This window comes from Morchella importuna, assembly GCF_003444635.1.
Source record: "Morchella importuna strain M04M26 chromosome Unknown Morimp01GS021, whole genome shotgun sequence".
Classification (NCBI taxonomy): Eukaryota; Fungi; Ascomycota; class Pezizomycetes; order Pezizales; family Morchellaceae; genus Morchella; species Morchella importuna.
In genome coordinates, this window is record NW_025763418.1 from 327,588 (window position 1) to 344,443 (window position 16,856).

At 49.2% G+C, this 16,856-nt stretch overlaps 4 protein-coding genes across 4 annotated transcripts; 2 read left to right on the forward strand and 2 right to left on the reverse strand.

The window, feature by feature from the left end:
• Positions 1 to 955: 955 nt before the first annotated feature.
• On the forward strand, positions 956 to 2,792 carry LAJ45_06932 (uncharacterized protein; the record flags this gene model as incomplete). Its single annotated transcript, XM_046116492.1, has 2 exons — positions 956 to 2,242; positions 2,304 to 2,792. The coding sequence occupies 2 exons, from the start codon at positions 956 to 958 to the stop codon at positions 2,790 to 2,792; spliced, it is 1,776 nt and encodes a 591-aa protein (XP_045970261.1).
• Positions 2,793 to 8,227: 5,435 nt separating this feature from the next.
• Positions 8,228 to 9,081, reverse strand: LAJ45_06933 (uncharacterized protein; the record flags this gene model as incomplete). Its single annotated transcript, XM_046116493.1, has 2 exons — positions 8,228 to 8,612; positions 8,672 to 9,081. 2 exons carry the CDS (start codon positions 9,079 to 9,081, stop codon positions 8,228 to 8,230), a joined length of 795 nt encoding a protein of 264 aa, XP_045970262.1.
• Positions 9,082 to 11,592: 2,511 nt separating this feature from the next.
• Positions 11,593 to 14,528, forward strand: LAJ45_06934 (uncharacterized protein; the record flags this gene model as incomplete). Its single annotated transcript, XM_046116494.1, has 13 exons — positions 11,593 to 11,826; positions 11,916 to 12,050; positions 12,118 to 12,157; positions 12,247 to 12,539; positions 12,599 to 12,725; positions 12,794 to 13,026; positions 13,105 to 13,207; positions 13,285 to 13,348; positions 13,415 to 13,440; positions 13,505 to 13,525; positions 13,584 to 13,673; positions 13,728 to 14,413; positions 14,496 to 14,528. The coding sequence occupies 13 exons, from the start codon at positions 11,593 to 11,595 to the stop codon at positions 14,526 to 14,528; spliced, it is 2,085 nt and encodes a 694-aa protein (XP_045970263.1).
• A 227-nt stretch (positions 14,529 to 14,755) lies between these two features.
• LAJ45_06935 (uncharacterized protein) lies at positions 14,756 to 16,073 on the reverse strand (the record flags this gene model as incomplete). Its single annotated transcript, XM_046116495.1, has 6 exons — positions 14,756 to 14,835; positions 14,904 to 15,160; positions 15,245 to 15,288; positions 15,395 to 15,490; positions 15,577 to 15,695; positions 15,788 to 16,073. The coding sequence occupies 6 exons, from the start codon at positions 16,071 to 16,073 to the stop codon at positions 14,756 to 14,758; spliced, it is 882 nt and encodes a 293-aa protein (XP_045970264.1).
• Positions 16,074 to 16,856: the final 783 nt, after the last annotated feature.

The following is a 16,856-nucleotide window of genomic DNA, read 5'->3' on the forward strand; positions in this document are numbered from 1 at the left end:
CGAAAGTACTGTTAGCAATAACTCGAATCTTGATGCAGCAATACTGCTACCCACCATGGCTAAACATTCGTGCCTTGAAAAGAGAGGAAGTGATAAGATTTTCATTTGGAAGAATCCGCGAGGAGAAGTTCCACCTGGCAAACCAAACCTCTGACCGGCCTCAACAAAGGTATTGGAGATTGTATCCGGGAATTTATCGTTGGGGATTTATTTCAACGGTTCCAAAGCATCTATAGAGCTACCATGGCTTTACTGTGCGGGCCTCCTTTACCGCCTGGACATGCCGGTCTCATCAACCTTCGAGGCTTGAAACTCACGACATCGATCAACTCGATAAGCATCTCCAGTCTCTATTCTGGACCTTTTGCTCTACGCGCCACTGGGGCCCTAAGATTACTCGAACGATTTCCGGGGGATGGGCTATGGATATGGATTGAGTCTGGAACGAAACCTTGTGAAAATTCTACCAAAGTTTAGGAACGAGAAAGGCCCATCTGTTTCTATCACAAGAAACTAGGAGGAACGTTTCCCAATAGCTGGTCAACCATTTGCCCTCGGATTACCAATAAGGAGCTTTATCGTCACAGCTATGGAAAGTTTGCATCGAATGCTTACTATAGCCCCCTTAGAGTACTGATGTGGGCATACTAACTGGTAGTTTCTCCACACAAAGTATCTTGGTATCGAGGATCCTGAGAGGAAATGTGCCTAATCTTAAAGCTATGACAAACACTCAGGTTTAATCCGTATTTAAGCCCTCCTTCGCCCTCCCCCATAGCCAACTTCTAAAAATCCTCTTCTCTTTCTCACCTACCCACCTGTCGTTTCATCAATTCGTTCATCCTCTCCACTCGTTACAGCTTAAACGCCAACGTAAGACTGTCGCTCCCCGAATTTCCCATCATTCGATTGTGTTCTGACTTTATTAGGAAAAAAAAAAAAAAAGGCATTCAAAATGCAGATGAAAATCCCTCACAGTCTTGTTGTCTTGGTCGTATCCCTTGGCATCTTTGCCACGGCGAGCCCAACTGGCACCATTGCTCCTGTTGGATGTACCGAGCGGATTGAAGTTCCTGTTGAGGTCGTCAAGACATGCCCTCAGCCAGAAATCATCAGTATCAAGACTGTCTACCGGACCGTTAAGGAGATTGTTCCTGATTGCGCTTGCACTGATGATTTCACGGATTTTGCCAATGTCCAGCTCATTGCCGATACCGCATGCCGCAACGGACTTATCTTCTCCCCCGACGGAAAGACTAAGAAGAGGGGAATCTTTGAGCGTTCCCCAGCTTGCCAAAGCTTCTCTATTGTGGAGGACCCTAGCCTTGCTTTGAGAAAGCGATATGAAGGTAATGATTGCCAAGATGGATGTGACCGTGGAGATCTTACAGGTCACATCCACGACAAGTTCGATCAAGTCAAGAACACCTTCAAGCACAATCTTAACCAGAACATCAACAATAATGATAACACCGATCTAGATGATAGCCAAGTCACTGGTGGCGGCAATGGCGGGTTCGGTGGGTTCGGCGGATTCAAGGCGAAGCGTCAATTCGGCTTTGGTGGTTTCGGAGGCTTCGATGACGGCGGCGCCTTCGATAACAACGACAACCAGAACATCAACCAGAACGTCAATGCCAACCAGAACCTGATGGCCAACCTCGGAAGGTTCAACAGCTTCTTTGGTACCGGTGGTGATGGAGGTGCAATTGGAAGCGGCGGCGCTGCCGCTGCGGCTGGCCTCAGAGGGTTGGCCTTTGGCATCAACGACAACACCGACTTCAATGTCAACAACAATGTTGCTTTTGAAGACGATACCTTCTTCAAGAAGATGAAGCGTAATGCTCAGTTTGGGTTCGGGGGCTTTGGCGGTGGCGATGGCGATTTTGATGACAACGAGAACCAGAACATTAACCAAAACATCAACAACAACCAAAACCTAAACGAGGACTTCTTCAGTGGAGTCTTCGGAGGTGGAGATGATGGATTCGGGTTCGACGGTGTCGGTATTGTTCCTTTCTTCCCCGGCTTCATCGGAGGCTTTGGGGGATTCGGTGGATACGGCGGATTCGGCGACGGCTTTGGCGGGTTTGGCGGGTTCGAGGATGTAGCCATGAACGAGAACCTCAACTTCAATCCTGATACAAACATTGAGACGTTTGGCTCTGGAAATGGTGGTCTGTACAAGCGGTGCGACTCAGGAAACTGTGGTTATGGAAATAGCAACGTAAACTACAACTCCGTAAGTAACCAGATCTAGAGCATGCTTATCTGGTATCAAAAATTCTAATAGTTAACACTAGAACACCAACTACAACACCAATGAGGAGGTTGTGGCTGTTCCCCAGTTCGAGACAATCATTGAGACTGTCCCTGTAGTGGAGACCGTCCCAGTCGTCGAAACCGTCTATCAGCCCGTGGTTGAGTATCAGACTGTCGAGGTCATTGAAAAGGTGCCCGTCGTCGAGCAAGTCTACGAGCCAGTGACCGTTGTTGAGCAGATTGCTGTCCCTGCTTGCACCACCGTCGAGTGCGTCCAGGCTAGCAAGAAGACCGTCGTCACTGAGGTTTTCGAGACCGTTCCCCAGCCCGTTGTCGAGGTCGTCGAGGTTGCCCAACCCGTTGTAGAGGTCGTCGAGGTTGCCCAACCCGTTGTAGAGGTCGTTGAGGTTGCCCAGCCCGTTGTCGAGGTTGCCAAGCCTGTTGTTGAGTACTCTGTTGTCTTCTACCCTGTTGCAGGATGTGGTGTGCCCAACCGCCCATCTTACACATACGGAAGCTGCCACAAATAGAGGTGTTGATCGATGCTTCTCGGGCTTCTGCTGCTGACAGATTATGTGATGTATAATATTGGATATTAATCACATTCCCGACTTTCCTTTTCCTTTTTTCTTTCTCTTATTCGGTTTTTTGGTGTCGAGGTTAATCATCTTTTCCTATATTTCCTTTGATTCATGTGGGTTCAATCTGGCTTTTTCGAGCTGGAGGACGCAGATGGTGGAAAGGGGATGATTTAGATGAAATAAAAGCTGCATTAAATCCACCATTCTACGCTCTCTAATATCAATCATGTACTATGAATTAATGAATTATCAATTAATCAATCAATCCATCATGTACTATGACTTGATCATTAAATGTCACTCGGGTATCAATTGCGCTAGCCTCCTTTAAGATGCGTGATTCAACTAACCAGTCTCGAAGATTATACTTGTTCAAATACCGCAACGTATGTGAGCTTGGTGGCTGGTGGCTCTAGCTTGGTTGGTTCAATCCGCAGCTTTTATCTCAAGTTGTATGCACCATGATAATGATCACCGCCGCACTCTGCCGATATTATTCCCTGCTCCGAGCTTACCGCTACCGGTTGCATGACCATCTTCTTTTCTCCACTGTAGAGATCTGCTGCCCGAGGCTACAGATACCCTTTATATAATATAATACAAATGACCCATCGAATATAATACTATTAAGATGTACGTTCAAATATCTGGCGAGAAACCACTCTGATATATTACCGTTAAGTTTTCATGAGAGTTTTTTTTAATCCCAACTTCGAGTTTACGCAGTTTGTTCAGAATGACGGCCTAAAAAATACGGAGACCTAGTAGTTATCTTTTGGACTGGTGAGTTCCGAAAGAGTACTAATTTAGAACGTTATCGAACGGCCTGGCTTTAACCAATTCTCAGTTTAAACTCTGCTAGAGGTACAGCCACTCTACAAAAGTGTTCGTGATTCCGATTTCGGAGTGAGACATTTCTCTATATGTAACCGTGGCGGACCATCAAGAACCCCCCAAGAGGAGGCTTTCCCAGTGATCAATAGCGCATAAATTAATGAAGAATAAGATCAATGACCTACTTGTATCTTCTTTATATAGTCACGAACTATATTATATATTTTTCGTTGTTTTGAATCCCAACCTTAATAACATTAGTATTACGGGTGCGCCACACTGAGCACTGACATTAAAAACTATATCACGAACACTTTTGCTGAGTGGCTGTACCTCCGTCAAAATATGGTAATTATCGGCTTGTATCTGCTTAAAAGCCTCTGCCGCAGCACCTACCAATGAGACGGTTACCTAGGGGACGGGTGTGTAGGTGGTGGGTTTATAGAAGCCTGTGGACGGAAGCCAACACCGGAGCAACCGGCAGTTTATGGCGAACCGCGCTGGTGGTAGACGGGGGTAGATGGTTGGTGATATCTGTAGGTACACAAGCTCATGCAGGAAGACCTGCAGGGAAGTACGTCTATGAACAGGTAATTGGAATCGTGTATTGCCGGTGTTATAAGACTTCTCCTAAGCTGGGAATCCTCCTGCGGGAGGATCCTCATACATAACAATTATGTCGACCGCTAGGAACTGTGGTGTGGGCTCCAGTTGTTTCGTTTGCTGCACCGTCCCAGAGATTGGTGGGGTAAAGACGGCTGCCCTGGAGATCCCTTAACACCCACGTTGTACTTTAAACAATTGCAACCTACTGTGTTTCTATGGAAATATACGTGTCAGAAATGCGGGAACTCAAAATAAATGACGCAGTACGTAATATCGACATAGTGCCACTGAGATACATGCAGCCACACATATGAAACCATACTAGACCTTAAGCTAGGCCGGCTGGGAGGTCTAGAACACCGGAGAGCCTAATTCATCGGCATTGATAGGAGCGCTCAACTGGTAGGATACAGATCTGCAAAGTTACGTGCTGTACTAGCTTGCTCATAAAGATTCGTGGATACTATTGCCGAGGTTTCCGATGGTAGATCTGCATATGTCGCCGGCCCGATCGCGAATCATTCGTTCGATGCAAGTGCTATTCCTCCCGTGCCCCACACCGCACCACACATTGATAAGGAGCACAAAAAATTGTTCTCTCATTTCACCACTATGAAGATCAGCGTACCAAGCAGCTGGTCGCGCTGCCGTGTAGGGGCTGGTGTGCATGTGTGTATCGACCGAGTGACCGTCCGTGACGAGGACGTTCCGAATGATCGGGTAATACCGCTGATCATCCGTCTCAACGAATATATCTACGTATTTGCGACTGAGAAGAGTGAGAAAAGATCATACACCAGTGTGGTCATTTTGTAATGCCACTCCCGAGTCACCGATTATCACTCGTGTATCAATGATCATTACGACACAAATTTACATCGGCCCTTAAATGGTTCCGATTATGGAACCATGTTAATCACTGGGTGACCTGTTAGAAGCCGCTGATAGGTGAGGCTCTTTGTAAGCGATACTAGGGGTCGCATCTGCGGCGAGGTCTGGGGCATTGGGTCTCTTGGTACTTATAGATTCTGGGCCTGTGGCCCTCAGCGGGCGCCAACAAATCCTTGGTGGGCAGTAATCGTTGTATCGGCTGGATAGTGAGTAGATTGTTAGCAGGTAGTGCTCACTGGGGGGCGGAATGGTCTACCCAACTATTGAAAATACTTCTATAGTGGGGTTCACCAACCTTTGCCGGCGAACGACAAACAAATATAGAAAGAAATTCAATCCAGAGACGAAGAAGCTGTTCGTAGATAAAGAGTTATACTATCCAAATAAGGAAAGTGGCCGGCCTGTCACCAAGAAAAATCGGGTATGCGCAGGCCAGGTTAGTCATTCTAGTTTTAAGAGAGCTCTCACGCAAGCCATTACAGGTCGTCGTTTTTTTTTTTTTTTTTTTTTTTTTTTTTTTTAATTGCATGTAGCCTTAAAGCTATGGTAATATCGCGCTGCCACAGAACCTCCCATCTGCCTTGCAGGTCGTCGTTACGTTGCGGTATTATCGGAAATTTCTACCAGCTTGGGATGGATGTGCCAATCTTTGGATTTGTGGTGTAATGTCTCCAGCATATGATCGTATATGCTAATCAGGGATTCTGGAATCTTTTAACAACAATGGCTCTTTTTCCGACCGGAGGGGCGGAGGAGATGCTGATACTTGTTAGGATCTTTGGCTAATCAGGGGCTGGTGAGATACATACTTGACCACTCTAAATCCGTCAATTAAGGAATCCCTTTCGTGGTTATAGATCTAGAATTAATCTATGTTAGTTTAATACACTTTGTACCGCTTTGCAATTTGGGTCAAGATCAATATAGATTCGTATTCGCGGTGGTTTCTGAGTTTGGTGCAAGGTGGTCTTAGAAACGGTGTCCACAGTCGATCTGGCTTAACTGGACGTGTCACCATCATATGTATAAGCGGAGAGGCTCCTATCCTCTTCGGCAATAGAATCATCCATAATATTACCTTTTGAGTCTTCCTATGTCTTGCCCCGTTGAACCAATTTATTACCCAAGAGGCGGCGTGTGATTCGTGAACGGGTGGTTGGGTTTCTATAACTCTTCAGAGTTCTATCCAACATTATTTTCGAACCACACTATCCCATGGTCTATCAAGGCTGGCTGTTTTTTGTGAGGCCCAGAAACCACAGGAAATTTGCCCACAGGCGAGTGATAATTCATGAGTCTATCTGTTGACCGCTCGATAAAAAAAACGTGCGTGCGCTCTTCTCTAAGACCTTATTTTCGAATTTTTCTAAGCTAATTAAATAAGAGGTGGAATAGATTGAACGCTCTACTTCACCGACGGGGCCATTGGAGGTGATCTCGAGGGACGTCATGGTATGATTTGATCGCTTAGCCTGGCTCTGCCTGGTCTCCATGAGGTTAGGGCTTGGATCCAAGGGTAATTGAGATGAATGGTTAGTTTCCTTTTGAGCTCTTGCTTTCATCCATGCTCATGGAGCGCTCAATCCCGACTTTCTCATCCCCCTTATCTTCTTCCCTTCAACATCTGTTTGCGCAGCTCATGATCCTACTAATGTCGCCCGCTCGTGCGCCTCTCATCTAGGGTCTAGACTCATCTTTAAACCTCAAACTAGCTTGAGAAGGATACCCCTCTACAACCCGTAGTCACCTCTTTCCTGGCAGCTTGATGTTTACAATCCTGATACCTCACATTGTTTCACAGGACACAGGACGTTTCGGTTTCATCATATCAGCACCAAAACTACAACAGACCGCCCAAAGCTGTCCTGGTCGCCGGAACTATGAAAATCGCCGTGCCAGCACGTGGCACTAGATGGCCAGGATGGGCGATGGAATTAAACTTGCCGATCTGCAAGTTGCTGGTTAAAAGTGGGCCAGCATGGGCTCTATTTTGATAGAGATCAGGGGTAGATTATATTACATTGGGGGAGCTAATTAGGATACTCTAAATGACTCGGGAGTTACCGGCTGCGGGTGGCGTAAGATCGAGCTTGGATCAAGGGGATCGGACGGTAAGTACCGAAGGGAAATAAACGGTTGTGCATTAGATGAACTAACTAGAAGATGTTTTAGTTCATTATAATTCGAGAGACTGTCCCTGGAGTATGAGTTGATGGGTATGGACCACTCATTCTCCTGCGGCGGCAAAATGGTATGGATATGGATGCCTTTGACTTATATCAGATGTCGAGAAGAAATGTGAGAGTTTCACAACAAATCCAGGAAGCAAGATTTTATTTTATTGCATGTGCAGCATGTGGTATACTTTCAAGAGAGTGATCGCTAATATCAGCTAGCTAGTAGAAACCATGGGAATAACTGTCGGGCCACTTAGCTCCGATAGTACAATATCCCATCCACCCCGCCACCTTCATCACAAGCCTTCGTTTCATCGCATCACACGATTTGTTTACAAACAATGATAATCCGTTTTACAATTTAATGCTGGGCAGCGGGTGTTTCATAATTCATGGATCGTCACTCGGTGTTAGAGTTTGCCAATCGCCGAGGAGCCAGAAACCGGGATTCGTGGGAAGGGGGAGAAATAGAGATCTTGGGAGCCATGGTTCGGGGGGCGGCTTTGGATGGTGGTGGGGGGTATGGGGTGATTGGTGATTGGTGATGGGTGGTGGGGATCCTTGGCTGGTTGGGTGCAGGGATGGCCGTGACGGGAAGAGTGGAGGGATGTGTGGTGGGTGGGTGGGTCATGGGGAATCACTCGGCTGGCGTGACGGACAGCGGGAATGATATGAAGTTTGAGATGAAGATATGCAGGTATTTACAGTATTATCATTATTATTTAGTTTTTGCCTATGCTAATATGCATCTAGTCCTATCGCTCTAGCTATAGACCAGCTAGGTGAGTAGGTATGATATGTGATTTATGCACCGAACACCAGTGTTCTCGCTATGAAATGCATACCGACGAAATTTAAAGACTGAAGCTGGCCATGCTACGACACCGAGATCCAGTCCCGATACAACCTTGCATAATAACTCGACTTAAAATCAATACTCCCCACCTCTTCTTCCTCCGGCCGCCCCCGCTTCACAACCACCAGCGGCGGCATCGGCTGCGATCCAATCGTGAAAAAGCGCTCATATGGCAGCGTCGGCGAGTCTAGCCCCCCCTCTACCCCCATCTCTCCTTGCTCCTCCTCCTCCTCCTCTAGCCCCCACGTTCCGGGCCCGCAAAACGAATCCCTCTCATCTATCTCGTATAACGAGCCGCGCGTCTCGCAGAACGAGTCCCGCTCATACGCTGATATCGTCCACGCCTCGCTCACCGGCCGCGGGTGGGATTTAGCTGTCTGATCACAGTGCTTACACAGCCCGCTGCTATCCGTAAGCGCGGGGAACAGCTCACACTTGCGGCACAACACCGTACTCCCCTGTACGGGTAACCAGTTTCCGAAGCCGCTGTCGGGGCGTTCGAAGAACGCGGCGGAGACTTGGTCTTGTTCGGCGGTGGAGGTTGTCGAGGCGTGATAGGAGGTGGGGGGCAGGCTGGCGCAGGTGAAGCTGAGGGTAGAGCAGCGGTGCGTGAGGTGGATGGAGGGGTATGTGGAGAATTTGGTGTGGGGGTGCGGGGCTGGGTGGGTTGTTGGGTGAATTGGGCGGAGGCAGAGTGACGGCGGGTGAAGCGGGTAGGCCGCCGGCGCGGCGGAGTGGCACGGCGGTAGGAGGAGAGGGGGGCGGCGTGCGCGTTGTAGGGGTGGCTTATGGTGTGGGGGTCCGTTTTTGGTGGGGATCGGGGCGGTAGGGGGATGCAGAGGAGGCGGTGGAGGAGGTGTGTGAATTGAGGCATGGCCGGCATGTGATGTGGTGTGTTTGGATGTAATGTATGTAGGGTAGGGATCGTCTGTTATGTATTAGATAAAAAAAAATACAGCATGTACCGTGTTAGTCTGGGGGTGGTTGTATATGTTGGAGCGGAGACAGGCGTGGACTCGGAGCGCGTTTAGTAGACATTGTGAATGGTGGTCTTGAATGTGTTTTTTGGGGAGGATCGTTTTCAAGGTGGTGGGTTTTTCAAGGCCGGGGGTGTTGCTTATTATAGATTGGTTGGAAACGTGGAACAGGATGGAGTCGGTGCTTGGGATGATCGAGGTGAGACATTGGGTAGTAGTTAACAAAGAAGGGCCGTGATGGGAGATACACACTATACGTATGTTTTTGATGTGTTTGTGAATGGTTTTCAAGAACTGTCGTGGAGTCGACCACGTGATTTTTGGGGAGGGTTTTCAAGTGGATGCGGTGGCCTTAGTTGGAAATGACGACGTTAGTGTTAAATCCAGATGTCGGAAGGTGGTCATTCGGCCAACAGGTGAGATTCGAGATGAATGCTCTCCCGCTGTCAGGAATTTCTCCGTGGCGGGTCCTTTCGTCTCTTTTCATGGTTCACAGCCTTTGCCAGAAAAAAAAAAAAAAAAGAGAAAAAAAACGGCATTGTGATAGATACAATTCTTCATGATAAGGGTACTTCCAGCTACATGTCTCCGAATTTTGTACGGTAGGCCATGCATGGATGAATTGCCACACGTTCAGAACATAAACGAAGGCATGCATGGACGCATCTTGAAAGCATGGCCCCGATACCGGCGCGCAAAACACATCTTACAAAACATGTCGGGGATCGGTCCATAAGCTCGGCCCGGGTAGACTGGTAAACTGCTTGTTAGATTGTCACGCGTTACGTTTGTCGTGCTCGCGAAGTCGGAGGATTGCGGCGATCTGATATGATTGTAATTGATCTCTCGGCGCGGTTCAACTATTTCTCGGCATGGGCTACATAACTAATTAGCTACCGACAACTCAATTGAGATTAGCGGCAACCCATATATTTGTGCGCTCGACCAATCAGACCCGCGGATCTTTATTGGACCCTTGCCCCCGCCCTAACCGCAATCCTCCAAATATATATATATTATCTCTGGTGCTTCTTCTCACGACAATAATCGGACAGGACATCCGTGATCGAGAGCTTTGAGCGACAAGGCGGAAGGGTACTCTACTTTTATCATGCGTACCTAGGACTCTTGACCTGGTAATTGCAATTTTCGGCCAAGGGCTTACTACATCATACATGCCCCACGTTTTGAGCGAGTAGAGTAAATAACCATTACACGGATTATTAGGGGCCCTGTCCTCCCGACGACACACCACCCCACAATCTGGCAGGGCAACGGATCTCTCCCATTGGCCCAAGAGGAATGTCCCCAATGTCTCTAATATCCCCACCCCATCCAACTACCGAAACCCAACATCCCGGCAGATGCGATGCGAATAATTAATTCTTGCTATGTACCGAAATACCTCATAACCGAGGGGGGGACCACCAGGTGAACCACTCGCTCGCTCTGGCTGGTGGAATATTCGGTAGGTCTGCAGGATCATACATACATACATTTGTCTTTCCCCGGATGGTGTTTGAGAATACTCGACCTCCCCTTGGTTTGGGTTATCTCGTGTCGTTGCACGAGTCGATAAGTTTGGGTTCCCCAGCATGAGCATCATTTCAGGTAGGTACATATGTGATTGTCAATTACATGTACTTTTCTACGCCGTAGATAAACTATGTATCCTATCTGCTGATTACTACATGTAGCTAGCTATCTATGCTCGGGGAGAGCCGATCGAAATCACACATAAAACAAAACAAAAGTTGCCGTAATCCCGCCGAGCAGTCGTGTACCTGACATATCAGCTTGATAATTACATCTTGGAATGCTGATCGACATCGAAATCACGTACTTGTTTCTCGGCTAATGATGTTCTGTGCTACCGTCGGTAGCAGCATAAACCTTCACTAGATTCGTATGTACGTGCGCCAAGGCCGTCTTCGCCGCAACATGGGACGGATACACTCGTGCCAGAAGCATCAAATTTATCATCTGCAGGGACCTGGAGGAGAGATAGCTCTTGAGTCAGGCTCTCGTCAGCACAACGGGGAGGGGGGCAGGAATGCGTCTTTGCAAACTATCACGGATATTGAGTGATTGATCGGGGAGGAAGAGTATGGGGCGCGGGAAGAGAGAGGGGGATTCATGGTTTCTCTCTGCGGTGCAGTGCACTCGTATTCCAGTATAATGCGATAGGTGACTTTCTGTGTCGAGCTAGCTGACTGGCTGGTTGGTCATTGATGGCTACCGACATGAGCTCAAACCCAAACCTCAAAGGCCTGGGAGGTCCCAGTGCAGGTATAATTTCCTAGTATGTATAATACCCAGGAAAGGCTACGCACAGCAAGCAGCAGCGCAGTAGGCGCAAAGTGGACCCCACCTGCCTGAGTCGCACCCGCGGGAGGTGGCCGTACACAATGTGGTGTAACATGCCCCCCTCCCACCTCAGGGAGGGAGAACAGAGGATCGGTACAATACGCCCACTCGAGCTTCCAATTGCGGGCGTGAGTCTGTCCTGCACGCCCGGAAGCGACATTTCCGGTACCGTTTCTGTAGGGCTAGCACACGTGGTTCTGGAGCCTCCTCCGTTCCCTGCCCCGCATGGGAACTGGAGGTGGTCGTGGTGGGGGAAGGGAAGGCACTGGGAGTGGGTGAGCAGCTTGAGATTCTTTATAAAGTGCGCTCTGGGGCGTCGTGGTCTGGAGGAATATCTATCAGGCTCTATAGTAACAGCGCAAAGATGCTTCTACACTTGGTTATCAGTCTATCGATTACGGGCAGCGCTTTTGCGGCACCTTTCTTGGGGCAGCTCCTGGAGCGGCAGGAACAGGTCAATGGCACTTACGACTATATCATTGCCGGTGGAGGAACAGCCGTATGTTGAGCCCTCCAGTCAAGATTTCTACCCAATTGAATCTTAGCTAACTCGTTCAAACGTTTAGGGTCTGGCCGTCGCAAACCGTCTCACCGAAGACCCCAAAAGTAATACTATCTATCCCCCTACCCCAAAAGAACCAATTCGCCTTTTCTCCCATACGTACAGGATCACTGACAAGCAAGCGCGTACATAGTCAGCGTTCTCGTGCTCGAGGCCGGTATTCCAGACCAGAAGGAGTGTGCAGCCATCCTGCAGCGATGCCTGGGCGACACAATGCGCTCAAAGTACGACTGGAACGTGACGACCGAGCCACAGATGTTCCTTTCCGGGCGTCCCCAGAACTTGGCCATTGGCCGCGCGTTGGGCGGGAGCTCCATGCTCAACGGGATGATGTTTGATAGGGGCTCGCCGAGCGATTATGATATGTGGGAACAGCTGGGTAATCCGGGATGGGGGTGGAAGGGCATGCTGCCGTATTTCAAGAAGGTTTGTTTGGCTGGTGATTTGAGTTGAGATGTAGCTAACAGAGGGGTACGGTGTTGTAGAGCGAGACATTCACGCCCCCGAATGCGGACCATGTGCAGGAGTTTGGCATTACCTATGATCCGGAGGTGCATGGTGATAGCGGATACATCCAGTCCGGATATCCGAATTTCATATTCCCACAAATGAGTATGTTCCCCTCCTAGGCCTCTCCGCGCCTCTACAATTGGCCCCCGCTTATTCAAATTGCGATACAGAGAACTTCCAGGACGCCCTCATGAGTCTCGGGATTGTTCAGTCCAAAGACCAGGCCGGCAGAGCCATCGGTACCTTCTGGTCACCAAACACTATTGATCCGAAGAACATGACGCGGTCGTACTCGCGCAGCGCATACTACGACAACTTCACAAACAGGACAAATCTCCACGTCATCACCTCACGACATGTGACGAAGCTGCTCCTCGACAAGGATCGGGTTACTGGTGTTGAGGTAAGTCGGTCTGGGCGGCCATCGCGCCGGGTGTTGAGACGGATTTGTACTGATTCCGACGACGTTGGTAATATGTAGTACATCGAGGTTGGCAAGAATACCACATACACGGTTGCAGCGAAGAGAGAGTACATTGTTTCAGCTGGCACAATTCACACGCCGCAGCTCCTGCAGCTTTCTGGTAATTGTTACCCGAGTTTTATACGCGCCTAGACATTCGCCATGCATGCCCGGATTCTAACATGATGTATTGTACAGGAATCGGACAAAAGAGCCTGCTAGAAGGTCTCGGAATCCCAGTGGTGGTTGACCTGCCTGGAGTGTAAGTCTAAGTCGCCCTGCGCATAATATAAGACGTGTCACTGATGGTAGTAAACCGAATGTTTAGTGGTCAGAACTTCCAAGATCATCCATGTAAGTCATAACCCTAACCCTGGTAATGATCGGAAGACTGGTACTGATTTCTGCGTGTGAATAGTTGCCACTTTGTCACTCAAGCGTATGCTCAACTCTCCCACCATGAAGAAGGGGCCCCGACTAACGTAGAGAAATATTAGTCGATAATGTTGAGCACTCACTGTGGGATCTTGACCGCAATGCCACTTATGACGCTGAGCAAAAGGCACTTTTCTATGCCGACCGCGAAGGTAAATACCTCCTACCAATGACCACTAAGACCGCACAGTACTGACTCCACCCAGGCGCCTGGACCACTGGTGGCCCCAACTCTGTCGCCTTCCTCCCCCTTTCCTCCTACACCAACCAGACCACGCCGCTGCTCACATCCTACGCCAACGCCGCCGCCGCCGCCCACCTACGCAACGACACGCCCGCCGCCGTCATCGCCGGCTTCACCGCCCAGCGTTCCATCCTCCTCTCGCACCTTGCCACGCCCAACACCGCAGCAATGGAGTTCATCTGGCAGAGCGGCGCCGCCCGCCGCTACCAGATGCCCTTCTCCGTCTCCGTCCAGCACCCCTTCTCGCGCGGCCACGTCGAAATAAACAGCACCAACCCGCTCCTCCGCCCCATCGTTGACCTCCGTACCGGATCCAACCCGGTAGACCTGACGCTCCTGGTCGAGGCGTTCCGTTATGCAAGGAGGGTCGTGGCTACGGATGCGATACAGGAGCTGGTGCCGACAGAGTTGCTGCCGGGTGCGAATGTGACGAGTGATGAGGATATCTTGGCGTATGCTAAAAGTAGTGCGTCGACGATGTTTCATCCGTCGGGCACGTCGGCGATGATGCCGAGGGAGTTGGGCGGTGTGGTGGATTCGAGTTTGAGGGTGTATGGCGTGAAGAATTTGAGGGTCGTGGATGCGAGTATTATTCCGTTGATTCCGGCGACGCATATTGTGTCGACGGTTTATGCGATTGCGGAGAAGGTATGTTGAAATTGGGTCCTTTATTCCCCCCCCCCCCCCGGTTTTGTGTGGGCTTTTGCTAATGAGGTGGTGTGGCTTTTAGGCGGCGGATTTGATTAAGGCTGCGCAGAAATAAGTGACTTTTTCTCTTCCTTGTAGTGTTTTCTTTCTATTCCTCATTTTTCACTATTCTTTTCACATTTTTTCTTCGTGGTCATTTTTCCCCTTCACGTGTATTTTAGGCAGGTTTTCATAAACGAATTCAATTTTTTTTTAAAAAGTCCTCAGAAATAGTCCAGCTAGCTACAGTACAGTATACATATATGGCCGTGAATAATTGACAAACGGCCGGATCATCTCTGTTTAAATAGAGATACCAACAGAGATGGTAGCAATGACACCATCGGCAATAGTGCTTCCGATAAGCTCGGTGTTGGCGATAGCTATTATCATATACTTATTAGCACCATTCATCCGCACTCCCCTATCTATAGCGGAAGGAAAGACAAACCATCATATCCAGTGTTCTGCTGGTTGAAGATACCGTCGGCAGTATTAGTGGTCAACTGGTTGCGGTTCGTAGTATACGGGGAAACAGTTCCAACGCTGCTGATGAGACTCTGTTCATAGAAGATCTGTCCAATGTGCGGGCGTGAGCCTCCGACATACTTGGTACCACTGACGGTACCGCCATAGTGCGCAAGGATGTGCGTGTGCACCGCACGTCCTTGGTACCAGCCGGGGAAGATCGTGGTGATGTGGGCAATGCTGTTGGAATATGCGTGTTAGTACTGGATAATTGGCGTCATGGGGGTATCACCCGGTGTGGAGTTTGGGGGGGTGGGGGGTTACCCGTCGGAGTCGGTGGGCTGAAGGCCACGGAGTTGGGTTTCGCCCTGGTGGAAGTTAGTTTTAGTTTGCGTTTGCGTTTGTTGTTTGTTGTTTGTGTTTCTGTTTGTGTAGATTGGAGGAGAGGGAATGGATGGATAGAGTGGGGCTTACGAGGGTTCCTTCGGCCTGGAAACCGGAGTAGACGCCGGTAGCGTTTGCGTGCCAGGCGTCAATGTAGAGGTTAGGAATAACCGTGCAGGTTTTCGTCTGTGTATTGCCAGTCGTGGTCAGTATATAGTAGACATGAGGAAAAGAGAAAGAAAAAAGGATATGAGTTAATTCGGGATACATACGTTGACGAACTCGATCTCGAGAAGCATCTCAACACCGGGCTCACCCTCGCGGTTGTCGACACGGATGGGCATGCCGTCGAGGTAGTAAGGACCAATGGTGACCTCCGGCGCAAGAATGCCTAGTGGTTCCTATGGTTAGCCTATATCTTTTGCGGCCAAATATCTTGACAACGGCTATTCAATTGAACTGCAAATCCGGGCAGGGACTTACAAGAAACCGCTGCAGAGGAAGTCTGCCTCTTTGTGAATGGGGCGCTGCGGCGGGTGATGCCACGCTTCTCGACAAACTCGTTGATCCAGGCCTCACGCTTCTGCATCTTGCGGGAGTTCATGTCGTCTCGGGCACGGAGCTTGTGGGCGCAGCTCTCGAGGTCGCGGCGGGCAGCCTCGACATGCTTCTCGCGGGCAACGAGCTGCTCAAAGGTCTCGTCGTGGCCGAGGGTGGCACTGAAGAAGAGAGAGCCGAGGAGGAGGAAAGTGGGCTTGAGGAAGAGCATGTTTGCGGGTTTGTTTTTGTTTTTCCTTGTTCTTGGTGAAGAAGCTGTGATCTGAGTTGCTCGAGATGCTGCTGGCTGGCTGGCTGATGAGGAGAGAATGGAGGAAATGGTCGCCCTTTTTAAATATTTTTTCTTCCATATATGAGAAGCTCGAGGTCTCCACTTTCTGGATATCGTTGTTTGTGAAAGCTACATTGCGATCATCTTGGCATGTTTGTAAATGTCGGCGCTCTCGGAGTAGAGATCCTGTACTGCCAGACTACTCCGCAGGGGGGTGTTCCTAGTACTTTTGTGTGGTCAGTACTAGATTAAGCTTAATACCTTAATACTATTACTAGATCTGCGCTCTATACACAGATTACAGGCTGTTGCCGGATTTGCAATGGCACATGGAGTTGCACTTACTGGGCTGGTTGTGCTCAGGGTACTATCCAGTACATACATGGAGTTGATTTTGTTTGTAATATAACTATGCCTATCTGGTAGCAGTAGAGTATAGTACCAGCTGCAGGCATGCAGCGAATAAAGGTACGCCGAGCTCCAGCGATGCCAAGGAAAAGAGCTTAAATCCATGTCTCAAGGACACGCGTCGGTTAGATCCGAAAATGCTGTCAAAAGTTTCCAATCGAGATTCGGGACGTAGTAGCAGGGGTCTGTACTCAGGTACACTCCATGGTAGTTGCAGTTGCAGGGGGTCGTAGGGGGCAATTCGCATGCTCTGCACATAGCACTTTACCATGGGAGAACTGCATGCAATACTCTTGACACTCGCAAAAAACGCGG